Source organism: Monodon monoceros, unplaced genomic scaffold (genome assembly GCF_005190385.1).
Source record: "Monodon monoceros isolate NGI ecotype Baffin Bay Population unplaced genomic scaffold, NGI_Narwhal_1 Super_Scaffold_11, whole genome shotgun sequence".
NCBI classification, from domain to species: domain Eukaryota; kingdom Metazoa; phylum Chordata; class Mammalia; order Artiodactyla; family Monodontidae; genus Monodon; species Monodon monoceros.
This window is the reverse complement of record NW_021703767.1, coordinates 47,935,053-47,947,985: the sequence shown is the minus strand read 5'-3', so window position 1 is coordinate 47,947,985 and position 12,933 is coordinate 47,935,053. Positions and strand designations below refer to the sequence as shown.

General features: G+C 39.4%; 1 protein-coding gene across 3 annotated transcripts in view; it reads right to left on the bottom strand.

Moving 5' to 3' along the window:
- Positions 1-12,933, bottom strand: part of TMEM45A (transmembrane protein 45A) — a 102,568-nt gene that overhangs the window by 23,859 nt on the left and 65,776 nt on the right. For all 3 annotated transcript variants that reach the window (XM_029214873.1, XM_029214875.1, XM_029214874.1), the window contains one exon: positions 11,459-11,643. In XM_029214873.1, coding sequence (XP_029070706.1) covers positions 11,459-11,643 — 185 coding nt within the window. The remainder of the gene's footprint in view (positions 1-11,458; positions 11,644-12,933) is intronic.

Sequence of the window (12,933 nt, the reverse complement as noted above, 5' to 3'; positions counted from 1 at the left end):
AAATGGAACAGGATAGAAAGCCCAGAGATAAACCCACGCACATATGGTCACCTTATTTTTGATAAAGGAGGCAGGAATGTACAGTGGAGAAAGGACAGCCTCTTCAATAAGTGGTGCTGGGAAAACTGGACAGGTACATGTAAAAGTATGAGATTAGATCACTCCCTAACACCATACACAAAAATAAGCTCAAAATGGATTAAAGACCTAAATGTAAGGCCAGAAAGTATCAAACTCTTCGAGGAAAACGTAGGCAGAACACTCTATGACATAAATCACAGCAAGATCCTTTTTGACCCACCTCCTAGAGAAATGGAAATAAAAACAAAAATTAAAATATAGGACCTAATGAAACTTCAAAGCTTTTGCACAGCAAAGGAAACCATAAACAAGACCAAAAGACAACCCTCAGAATGGGAAAAAATATTTGCAAACCAAGCAACTGACAAAGGATTAATCTCCAAAATTTATAAGCAGTTCATGCAGTTCAATAACAAAAAAACAAACAACCCAATCCAAAAATGGGCAGAAGACGTAAATAGACATTTCTCCAAAGAAGATATACAGATTGCCAACAAACACATGAAAGAATGCTCAACATCATTAATCATTAGAGAAATGCAAATCAAAACTACAATGAGATATCATCTCACACCAGTCAGAATGGCCATCATCAAAAAATCTGGAAACAATAAATGCTGGAGAGGGTGTGGAGAAAAGGGAACACTCTTGCACTGCTGGTGGGAATGTGAATTGGTTCAGCCACTATGGAGAACAGTATGGAGGTTCCTTAAAAATCTACAAATAGAACTACCATATGACCCAGCAATCCCACTACTGGGCATATACCCTGAGAAAACCATAATTCAAAAAGAATCATGTACCAAAATATTCATTGCAGCTTTATTTACAATAGCCCAGAGATGGAAACACAACCTAAGTGTCAATCATCGGATGAATGGATAAAGAAGATGTGGCACATATATTCAATGGAATATTACTCAGCCATAAAAGGAAGCGAAATTGAGCTATTTGTAATAAGGTGGATAGACTTAGAGTCTGTCATACAGAGTGAAGTAAGTCAGAAAGAGAAAGACAAATACCATATGCTAACACATATATATGGAATTAAAAAAAAAAACGTCATGAAGAACCTAGGGGTAAGACAGGAATAAAGACACAGACTTAGTAGAGAATGGACTTGAGGATATGGGGAGGGGGTAGGGTAAGCTGTGACAAAGCGAGAGAGAGGCATGGACATATATATACTACCAAACGTAAGGTAGATAGCTAGTGGGAAGCAGCCGCATAGCACAGGGAGATCAGCTTGGTGCTTTGTGACCGCCTGGAGGGGTGGGATAGGGAGTGTAGGAGGGAGGGAGATGCAAGAGGGAAGAGATATGGGAACATATGTATATGTATAACTGATTCACTTTGTTATAAAGCAGAAACTAACAAACCATTGTAAAGCAATTATACTCCAATAAAGATGTAAAAAAATAATTTAAAAAAAGCTGAGCTATTAATAAAAAAAGCTTTTTTGCATCAAATGACATGATCAGGAAAATGAAAAGACAATCACAGCATAGGAGAAAATCCTTGCAAATCATATATCTGGTAAGGAATTGATATTAAGAATATATAAAGAACTCCTAAATCTCAACAAAAAGCTAAAAAAAATTTAATGGGCAAAGGAATAGAAGACTCATTTCCCAAAAGAAAGTGTATAAATGGTCGATAAGCTCAAGAAAAAATTATGAACATCATTAGTTATTAGAGAAATGCAAATCAAAACCACTATGAGATACCACTTCACACCTCCTAGGATGGTAATAATAATAATAAGTAACAAGTGCTGGTAAGGATATGGTGAAATTGGAATCATTATACATTGCTGGTGAGAATGTAAAATGGTACAGCTATGTGGAAAACAATTTGACAGTGTCTCAAAAAGTTAAATATAGAATTATCACATGACTTGGCCATTTCATTCTAGGTACTAAACATACCCAAAATAATTGAAAGCAGGTATTCAAACAAAAACTTCTACACAAATGTTCATAGCAGCATTATTCACAAGAGCCAAAAGTTAAGAACAATCCAAATGTCCGTCAGCTGATGATGAATTAGCACCATGTGGTATTTCCATACAACAGAATATTATTCAGCCATAAAAAGTGACATATTAATATATAATACAACATGGATGAACCTTGAAAACATTATGTTACAGAAAGAAACTAGACACCAAAGGTAACATATTGCATGATTCTGTTTACATGAAATATCCAGAATAGGTAAATCCATAGCGACAGAAAGCAGAGTTGTAACCAGGGACTGGGAGGAGAGGAAAAGGAAATGACTGGTTAATGGATCCGTGGTTTCCTTTTGGGGTGATGAAAATGTTTTAGAACTAAATAGAGGTGATAGTTGCACAACACTGTGAATGTACTAAACGCTGCTGAAGTATACACTTTAAAATGCATAAAATGTTGCCAGAGAGGAGAGAGGTGGGGGGGGGATGAGAGAAATCAGTGAGGGAGATTAAAATGTACAAGCTTCCAGTCACAAAATAAATGAGTCACAGGTATGAAATGTACAGTGTTGGGAATAGTCAATAATTATGTAATAGCTTTGTATGATGACAGATGGCAACTAGAGTACTGTGGTGATCATTTTGAAATGTATAGAAATATCAAATCACTATGTTGTGCATGAGGGACTAACAATTAAAATTTTTATGTTTATTTTTCAATTATACTTCAAAAACAAACAAACTCTTAGAAAAAGAGATCAGATTTGTGGTTACCAGAAGTGGAAGGTGGAAGGAAGAGGTATTGGATAAAGGCACTCAAAAGGTACAAACCTCCAGTTATACAATAAATAAGTAATATAATGTACAATATGATCAATAGAATTATCACTGCTGTATGTTATATATGAAAGTTAGAGTAAATTCTAAAATTTCTTATCACAGGAAAAAGAATTTTTTTCTTTGTCTTTAATTTTGTTTGTACATGAGATGATGGATGTTCACTAAACTTATTTTGGTAATCATTTCATTAGGTAAGTGAAATCATTATGCTGTACACTCTAAATTTATACAGGGCTGTACATCAATTATTCCTTAATAAAACTGGAAAAGGGAGGGAGGGAGGGAGGGAGGGAGGAAGGAAGGAAGGAAGGAAGGAAGGAAGGAAGGAAGGAAGGTTAATTCTATGTTATAAGAATTTTACTCCAATAAAAAATTAAGATACATAGATGATAGGTAGATAGAGGAACAGATGTCAGGTTTCAAGATCCAAGTGAAATACAAAACCAAGATAATTACATGGATAATTGTACAAATGTCTATCATATTAGCTAACTATGTGTCAGTTACAGTGCTTAGGAGGTTTCCTTACTATGGCCCTTCAATAATGTGGTCTTTTTTTTTTTTTTTAAGGCTGCGTTGGGTCTTCATTGCTGCGTGCAGGCTTTCTCTAGTTGCGGTGAGTAGGGGCTACTCTTCATTGAGGTGTGCCGGATTCTCACTGCGGTGCCTTCTCTCGTTGTGGAGCACGGGCTCTAGGCGCGCAGGTTTCAGTAGTTGTGGCTCGTGGGCTCTAGCGCGCAGGCTCAGTAGTTGTGGCGCATGGGCTTAGTTGCTCCGTGGCGTGTAGGATCATCCCGGACCAGGGCTCCAACCCGTGTTCCCTGCATTGGCAGGTGGATTCTTAACCACTGTGCCACCAGGGAAGTCCCAATAATGTGCTATTATCCCAAGTTAATGTATTGTTATCCTCTTTAACCAGATGAGAAAATTAGGTGGTTTAGTGATTTGCTCCTGATCATACATCTAATAAATGAAATCTTACAGGGGAAAAAAAAAGGATTTAGTTTATAATATTGAGTGAAACCGTTTCTGTTTGAAATTTCAAGTAATGTGAATAAATCGGGGAAAGCTAAGATTTGTGCCTTAATCACTTGTTCCTGTTTCCCATTTTAAAGGATTCCCTTTAGTTGGAAGGAGAACTGCCATTTGTACCACTTGGTAGATGTACTGCCATGTGTCAGGCACTTTAACCACACTCATACACATAAACTTCACAGTAATTCTCATTCTCACAACAACCCCAGGAAGAAGGTATCATTATCCCCATATTACAGAGGGTAAAACTGGAACTCAGAGACTTCAGTAACTTCCCCAACATTGCAAAATGGTCAAATGACTAAGACAGGGTTCCAAATCATGACCGTCTGGCTGCAAAACTCTGTGTGTTCTTTCTTCTACCCCACACTCTCTTTCATCATTTAGCCTTTCTCAGTGGAGCAGTATGAAGGACAGTGGCCTGGACAACAGGGTCCATGTGAGTCATCTCAGCAGTTCTGATACGGTTTGAACAATCAGTACTGAGATGGTAGTTGGTCCCATGAAGACATGGTACTACTGTCTTACCCTTAAAACACAGATTAGAGACTGGCAGACCCTGGGCCACATCTGCATCACAGACATGCTTTACCTGGCCTGCACACTTTTTAAAATAAGTTGAATTAGTTTTCAACATTTAAAAAATTAGGGAACTTCACACAAAAGTCTGCAGTCTCAGCTTATTTCTAAAAATAGAAATATTTCTATTTTTTTTCCAAAGCATGAGCCACAACACGTGCTCTCCATCAATTCATCATTCAGGTTGGTAGTTGCCTGACCAAGTGGAGCAATCCAGAGGTCTTTATTTTTACTCTGGTGCTATGCATTTTATTTATTAACCAATGTCACATTCATAAAGTTTTCCAAAATATCATGAGTGGAAATTAGCAAGGTACTGTGTAATAACTCCTTCCTGCCCTCCTCTACATCCCAGGAGACAGAATCCCTTTGTTGTCTCTATTTTAGAGATAAGAAAACTAAGTAACGCACGAGCCTGCCCTTCCATCTCCAAACAGTTACAAAAGTATTTGCGTCATTGCTGCTGTGTCTCACCCACCAAGGGCTGGGGATTCTGAATTAGGACATGGTAACGTTCTAAAGGAATGAGGAGTTAACACCACTGGCAAAAGATAGATCAGTCATCAGATTAGAGATCTGAACCTACAGTATCCAGAAACTCCAGGAGGAAAATGCCACCCAGCTAGTTTGCCTGCTGTTTGGACATATCCGTGTTTTGCAATACCCCTTTATATACTGTTAGGAAAGCTCACTGTGGAGACCACAGTGACCAGAGCCCAGGTCTCTGAAGGCCCTGTAAGAAAGCAAGACTTGCTGGCTCCTCTGTGCTCACTGTTTGGAAATGACAAGAAGGAAACTGACAAGTTTCCTACAAGAAGTCATGTAGTCAATTCTCAGTTCAGGGGGCCCAGCCATTTTAGTTAGGGTGCCAGGACCATGAGAATCTGCCTCTCATGTCCTCCTCTCTCATCAATTCAGGGAGGATGACAGAGAAATTCTGGGTCAAGAAAGGGCCTTTTAGGAAGGTTGAGTTTAATGCACAATGGACTAGCTCTCCAGTTCCCACCTATCAGTGTCACCTATGTTCCTTCAACGCCGTCCACACCACCCTTCTACCCCTGATTGGGGAGTGATTTGCTCCAGCTCCCAGAGGGAAGACTTAGCAGTTGTTGTGGGCTAAATGGTGCCCTGTAAAAGGGCATGTTGAAACCCTAACCCCAGATACCTGTGAATGTGACCTCATTTGGAAATAAGTTATTTGTAGATGTCATCCAGATGAGATGAGGTCATATTGGATCAGAACTGGCCCTGAATCTAATGATGGGTGTCCTTATAAGAAGTCCATATGAAGACACAGGTGCACAGAAACACACAGGTGTGACTATGGAGGCAGAGATTGGAGTCATGCTGCCAAGTCAAGGATTGCTGGCAACTGACTAGGAGGGTAGCATGGGACAAATTCTCCCTTTGGGCCCCCAAGACAGAATCAACCTGCTGCCACCTTGATTCTTAGTTCCATCTCCCAGAACAGTGAAGCATAAATTTCCATTGTTTTAAGTCTTCCTGCTTGTGGGAATTTGTGACTGCAGCCCTAGGACACTAATACAGGAAGGAGCTAAGGCTGAAATAAGCAGAAGAGTATCAACTGTCCTAAAGCTCAAGCCTGGACACACTGGTGACTCTCAACCATCTTTCAAACCCCAACACAAGTTTACCTTCTTCTGGAAGTTTTCTCAACCCTCTTCCTATGGAATTAACAATATCTCCTCAAGGCATGAGGTATTTTCAGGTTGGAATATTTCATTCAAGCAACAGTCTCATGAGACATCATTTCTATTTTTTATTTGAGGAAACTTAAGCTCACAGAATAGCTAGTCTATGGTCATGTGATTAATATGGTAGATCCAGAATTCAGACCCAGGTCTGCTTGACCTGGAGGCTCACAGACTTCTCCCTCCATGCCATAGTCACAACCCTTTTTTGGAGCTTCCAAAATGAAATCTCTCAGTCATCATCAATTTTACCAAAGCATTTACTGTTTTACACCAGGAAAAGAGAAACTTTGAGCACCCTCTACTGCTAATCTCACTGGGATCCTCATAGCCTAATATACTGAACGCTAAATATTTGACTGAAGGCCACTGTGAAGCCTGTGAACAGAGTTAACAGATGTGATTATACTGAAAGCCATAGAAACGTTTGGAAAGTCACTTCAGGCTAAACCCAAGTAAATTAGGAAAGTTGAAAATTAAGGCCAGATAATGCCACAACCCATTAAATCTTCCTTTAAATGTAAAAGTTAGTCACTATTCTTTCATCTGCTGTCCTAATTTCCTTCCTAATATAAAATTCCAAGAAAAAAAAGGTCTGAAAAAGAATTTTTTTCTTGCTGTATCTTGTATGTCACTCCTGAACATCTGTTTTAGACTAGTTTAAGCTTCATTAGTATCACATTTAAAATGTAAATAATTATCTTCTGTAATAGGCATCCAGCCAGGGCCCATTACCTATATGTTAGTTCGACTTTCCTAGTGTTTTCTTTCTTATTTTCCAGTCACTTATTTCAACACTATAAGCCCAAACAAGTGTTTGATCTACCATATCAGACCTCAGACCACTGCTGCTTAGTTGGGTCTTTTTGTCATTTTCAAATGAACTTTTATCATTCTTAAAGGTAAGACAAGGCTGGGTTTTAGTTTGGGCTTAGAGATCTGGGGATCATGGGAGTTGCTGGTGCAATTAGTGGAGCTGGGAGATACAGCTGAAGCAATTGTCCAACATCTTGAGAAGCAAAGGCAGCAGGTGTGTCTTCCTCATTTCCTGATTCTCTCTGAGCCATGGCTCTGACCACAAAGGGTGGGAATTTGAGAATGACAAAGCGAGCTTTCTAAAGTGAGCTTTAGAAATATTGTCCCACACACAGACTCAGAAAACACGATTCATGGAATAAAGGGACCCAAGGGATTTTTTTTTCTTTTTTAAATTGCATCATGGTTTGGTTTTTGAGAAAATATATTTGGCTGTAATGTGGTTTAGGAAAGAGACCATTTTTAATAGGTTGGGAGGGGAATTCCCTCCAGGTTTGTCTACTACCTAATTATTTATAGATGAGTTATTTTAAAAATGGCCACTGTGAGCATTTGCCTCATTCAGTTCACCATACTTATGGTTCCAAGAATCTAGGTGTACCTTTTCTCTAATCTGTCTATATATTGTTTAAGCACTAGTATTGTGCTTAATATTAACCATGTATGGAGAAGTAGCGAGAGAAAAAAATATGGTGAAAAGGAAATCACAATGTAATAGTATTAGCTTGAGATAGAGTTTGGGGCATAAACATTCATAGCAACAAAACATGGAAGCATAATAAATTCACCTAAGCCCCTGAAACATTTTTGTTTCAGAGGAATCTAACAGGGAGGGGGCGGGGGAGGAGATGTACTATGGCTAAAGCTTCATTTCCTGCCAGTGTGTGTGTTTGCATTGGTACGAAATGTTCATTTTCCTTTAAGTCCCAAACGTTACTTAGTCTGGCTGCCAGGTAAAGAAAGATACTAGTCTAGACATAATGATGGCTGGAAAATTTTTTAAATAATCTCAGATTTATGCCCCAAGACTTTAACCTCATATCTCTTCCTTAGAAAAGCTCCTGGGGAAATGTGAAAAGATTATTTATTCATCTGCCAAAAGGGACAAAATTAAGCCAACCTATTCTCAGTTGTGACACCCCACAGCTTCCTCCCTCAGATATTTAATTAATCATTAATTATTAATGGAACTCAAATTAGTTTCATTAATTCTGCTCTTACCTTTATTATTCCTTTCTTCAACTCTCTTTGGGTTTCCCCTTTTTACTTTTTTTTTTATATAAGTTTATTTTTTAGTTATTCTTGGCTGCATTGGGTCTTTGTTGCTGCACGCGGCTTTCTCTAGTTGCGGCACGCGGGCTTCTCATTACAGTGGCTTCTCTTATTGCAGAGCTCGGGCTCTAGGTGCGTGGGCTTCAGTAGTTGTGGCTCGTGGGCTCTAGAGTGCAGGCTCAGTAGTTGTGGCGCACAGGCTTAGTTGCTCCGCGGCATGTGGGATCTTCCCGGATCAGGGTTCAAATCCGTGTCCCCTATATTGGCAGGCAGTTTCTTAACCACTGCACCACCGGGGAAGCCCTCCCCTTCTTTCTTACTTTCTAACTTCTTTATTTGAATATTTAGCTCTTTAAGAAACTTGATTTAGTAAATATATGTAGAATCTTCAACACAGCAAAGACAGAATATACTTTCTTTTCAGATACATGGAACATTTACTACCACTGACATTGGGCTATGTCCCAAAGGAAGTCCCAACACATTTCAAAGAGAACACATACAAAGCAATTGAATTGAAAATAAATAATAAAAAGAAAAAATATTTTTGGAAACTGAAAAGTGCACTCCTAAATAACTCATAAATTAAAAAGGAAAGCACATAGAAAATGCAACATTCAAAATTGCCCAAGAGAATAAAGACACAGACCTACTAGAGAATGGACTTGAGGATATTGGGAGGGGGAAGGGTAAGCTGTGACAAATGAGAGACTGGCATGAACATATATACACTACCAAACATAAAATAGATAGCTAGTGGGAAGCAGCCGCACAGCACAGAGAGATCAGCTCTGTGGTTTGTGACCACCTAGAGGGGTGTGATAGGGAGGGTGGGAGGGAGGGAGACGCAATAGGGAAGAGATATGGGAACATATGTATATGTATAACTGATTCACTTTGTTATAAAGCAGAAACTAACACACCATTGTAAAGCAATTATACTCCAATAAAGATGTTAAAAAAAAAACAAGTTGCCCAAGAGTGAAAGCTACCACACACCAAATCTCACGGGAGGTAGCTACAGTAGTATATAGAAGAAATTCTACAGCCTTAGGTGTATTTATTTAAAAACAAGAAAAACTGAAAATAAGTGAACATTCAACTCAAAAAACTAGAAGGGGAGAAGCAGAATACAGCCTCATGACATTAAAGAAAAAATTGAAAATAAGGAGAAGTTAACAAATCCATAACTATAAGATAAAATTTTAACAGACCTTTATCAGAAAGTGAAAGATCAAATGGATGGAAAGCAATTAGGAGTAGAGAATATGTAAACATATAACTAAAAAGAGTTCCAAGAACCTGGTTTTATCCCCACATCAAGAGGAACCCTTCAATTTCCTTTTAGCTCCCCTGGAGCCAAAGAACCAACTGCCATGTCTACCCTAGACCTGGAGCCCTCAGGCCTGCAGCCCAGCTCTACTCTGGCTCTGCATTTCTATTCTGTGTCTGGACCACAGGTGGCTTGCCCTATTTTTGCTTGTGTTGTTTAATTGCAACTATGTATTTTTTAGTCTCTTACTTTCATTTACTTTTCTCTTCTTTTGATTTCTTTTTTATTTTATAGGTATTTTTGATAGTTTATGTGTCATTGTTATATGTTTGAAGCAGAGGAGATACACGGAAGCATAAACTCACTGTGTCATCTTGACCGGAAGTTATCACTTTTAAATTTTTTAAAATTTATTTTTAGTTTTGAATTGGCAATACATGTACATAGCAAAACATTCCGATCAAGAGATATAGAATACATAATCATGTTTTACATGCCATTCCCAGCGGATGATAAATAATCTCACAGAACAACTTCTGTATACCAACTGGTTAAATTCACCAATTATCAATTTTATCACATGATAAGGTATTTGTTATTTTTTCTATACCATTTTTCCTTCAAAATAAGCCCTGGGCTTCCCTGGTGGCGCAGTGGTTGAGAATCTGCCTGCCAATACAGGGGACACGGGTTCGAGCCCTGGTCTGGGAAGATCCCACATGCTGCAGAGCAATTAGGCCCGTGAGCCACAACTACTGAGCCTGCGCGTCTGGAGCCTGTGCTCCGCAACAAGAGAGGCCGCGACAGTGAGAGGCCCGCGCACTGCAATGAAGAGTGGCCCCCGCTAGCCACAACTAGAAAAAGCCCTCGCACAGAAACGGAGACCCAACACAGCCAAAAATAAATAAGTTAATTAAATTAAATTAAAAATAAGCCCTGAATCTAGTCCTCTCTTTACTAGCCTCTGTTCCAACAGCCTTTCTATTCCCCCACAAGCTTAAATATCACATCTTTCCTAGCCATGATGCTTTGACCATGATGTTTCTCATCCTCTTGCCTACCAGTGCTTTCTTACCACTCCTCGCTGAAATGCACATCCTTGGAACAACCTCCTCATCCCAAATCCCTGCACTTTAGTGACTAAAAATCTCTAAGAAATATTCCCTGATTAAACCACATTCACCTTTCATCCCAGACTTTCTTTACATCTATATATGTATGTTGGATTATGATTTATCAGTCTCTATAAAGTATATGTTCACTGATTGGAATACATGTTTTCAACACTCCAACGTTAGGGAGTCAACAGTAAAATGGAAAGTGCCTGGGATTTGGAGCCAGACAGACCCACACTTAGGTGCTAGCTCCATTACTGCGTGATCCTGGGAAAGTAACTTGGTCTCTCTGAGTCTTCTTTGTCAGTAAATTGGGGATGATAATACCTAACGTCCAAGTCATCATGAGGACAAAATGAAACAATGTGCGTGTAAAAGTCCCGTACAGTGGCGGGCACATAGTTGTTTCTCAATACATAATAATTTCCTCCCTTTCCTGCCTTCCATATGTTTCTTGAGCTTATTACCCATTAGGCTTTAAGCTGCTTTAGCATCAGGAACTGCTTCCAGCTAAAAGCACTGGCTCAGAGTTCCTACAAAATGGATACTCAGGTGTGTGACGAAAATGTACACACCCAACCTCCTTCCCTGCTGCTCTATCACCGCTCCCACCAGGGCCACCGGGCCACTCAAAGAAACATCACCTCTCAAAGGTCCACATTCTCACTACCAGCAACACATCAGAAAGAAGCCTCTGGGTTCTAGAGCAAAACACCCACCAATCAAAGAGAGAAGGTTATCAGTGGCGATACCAGGTACATTAATTGGAGGCCCAACTCACCTGCCAGAACCAGCTTCCCTGAAGTAGGAAAAAGCTTATCCGCAGAAGTTCCACAGTTATATTGGTCAGTATGAACAGCTCCAAGAAGGCAATCAGGCCTGTCAAAAAGATGACCAAGACCAGAAGCTTGTGCACAAAGATGTCCAGCATCTCCCGACCATGAGTGTGATTGTAGAAGACAAAACCTGATACAGGGAGAAAAAATAGTTTGTCTTTTTTAATGAAACTACCTACTGTTTCTCTCTCTCTCTCTCTCTCTCTCTCTCTCTCTCTCTCTCTCTCTCTCCACACAACTTTACAAACACACACATTTCTTTGTCCAAAATATCAGGTGCCCACTGCTTCCCACAATAATGGAAACCTCTACCATTTTTGGAGTCACCACTACCTCTTTAGGATGGAACCTTTGAAATCTCCTTTTCCCTTCCCCAACCTTTATTCTCTCCTCCAATATGTTATGACATTTTCAACCAACTATATTTCAAAGCACCTTTATGCAAAAGGATGAATAATAAGCATGATGAGGGTAGGGCAGCAGGAGTTAGGGTGAATAGGCAGAGGAATGAGACAAAGCCTCGCCTTAAGGAATTCAGTCCACTGGAGGCAGCAGATATACACAAAAATCATAAAAGTGCACTTTGATGGGTATGACAAGATTCTCTGGAAGCTTCCAGGAAGTAGTAGCTAGCTACATTTTTTAATCCCATGGACAGATTCCGGCTTCAGCTTCGTTCTTTTCATTTGGATGAGGAGGAAAGGATGTTCATTCAAAATATGGTAACATCCTGAGATAATGAGAATCATGCTTAATTGTTGGTGCCCAACTTTTATCTAGCTCTTGTTTTCAAAGAGCGTTTGGCAAAAGCTCTTACCTTTAGACGTGGGAGGCAAGGTGGATGTTAGGAAATGACTGCCTCCTGATAAATGGGGGCTTTTTCAGTTCTATGATCAATCTATACTTTACATATGAAATAAATGAAAACAAATCATTAAATACTTGTTTTCAGTGTTTCCTTATAGAGTAACAGGGAGGCCAACTGAACAAAAAAATGTTAGGACCTCATTTTTCTGTGACTGAATTTTTTGGACCCTGCTTATCATGTAATGGTGGAGTTTTACTATATCAATATTAAAAAGGCTAGTTTGTAGGTATGGAAGCTACTCTGCTGTGAGTGGTCTCTTCGTTTGAGGATATATATGCTTCACTACTCTGAGCTCAGTTTCACATGTTAAAGATGGAAATAATAATAATCTCCAGGATAAACCAGAGATAAATAACCATGGTAGGTGGTTCTTTAAGACAGATGTGAAAAGTGAATAAAACACATTGAATGATTGCATTTGTCCAGCTATACTAAATGAGTCAGTAGGGAAGGAAAATCTTGGGCATCCTGTCTAGGACATCTCAATAGCTCACCATGGCCCAAACAGATGGCCCTGTGGATCAAGGCTGCACCAGGACACTAAAGGAGTAT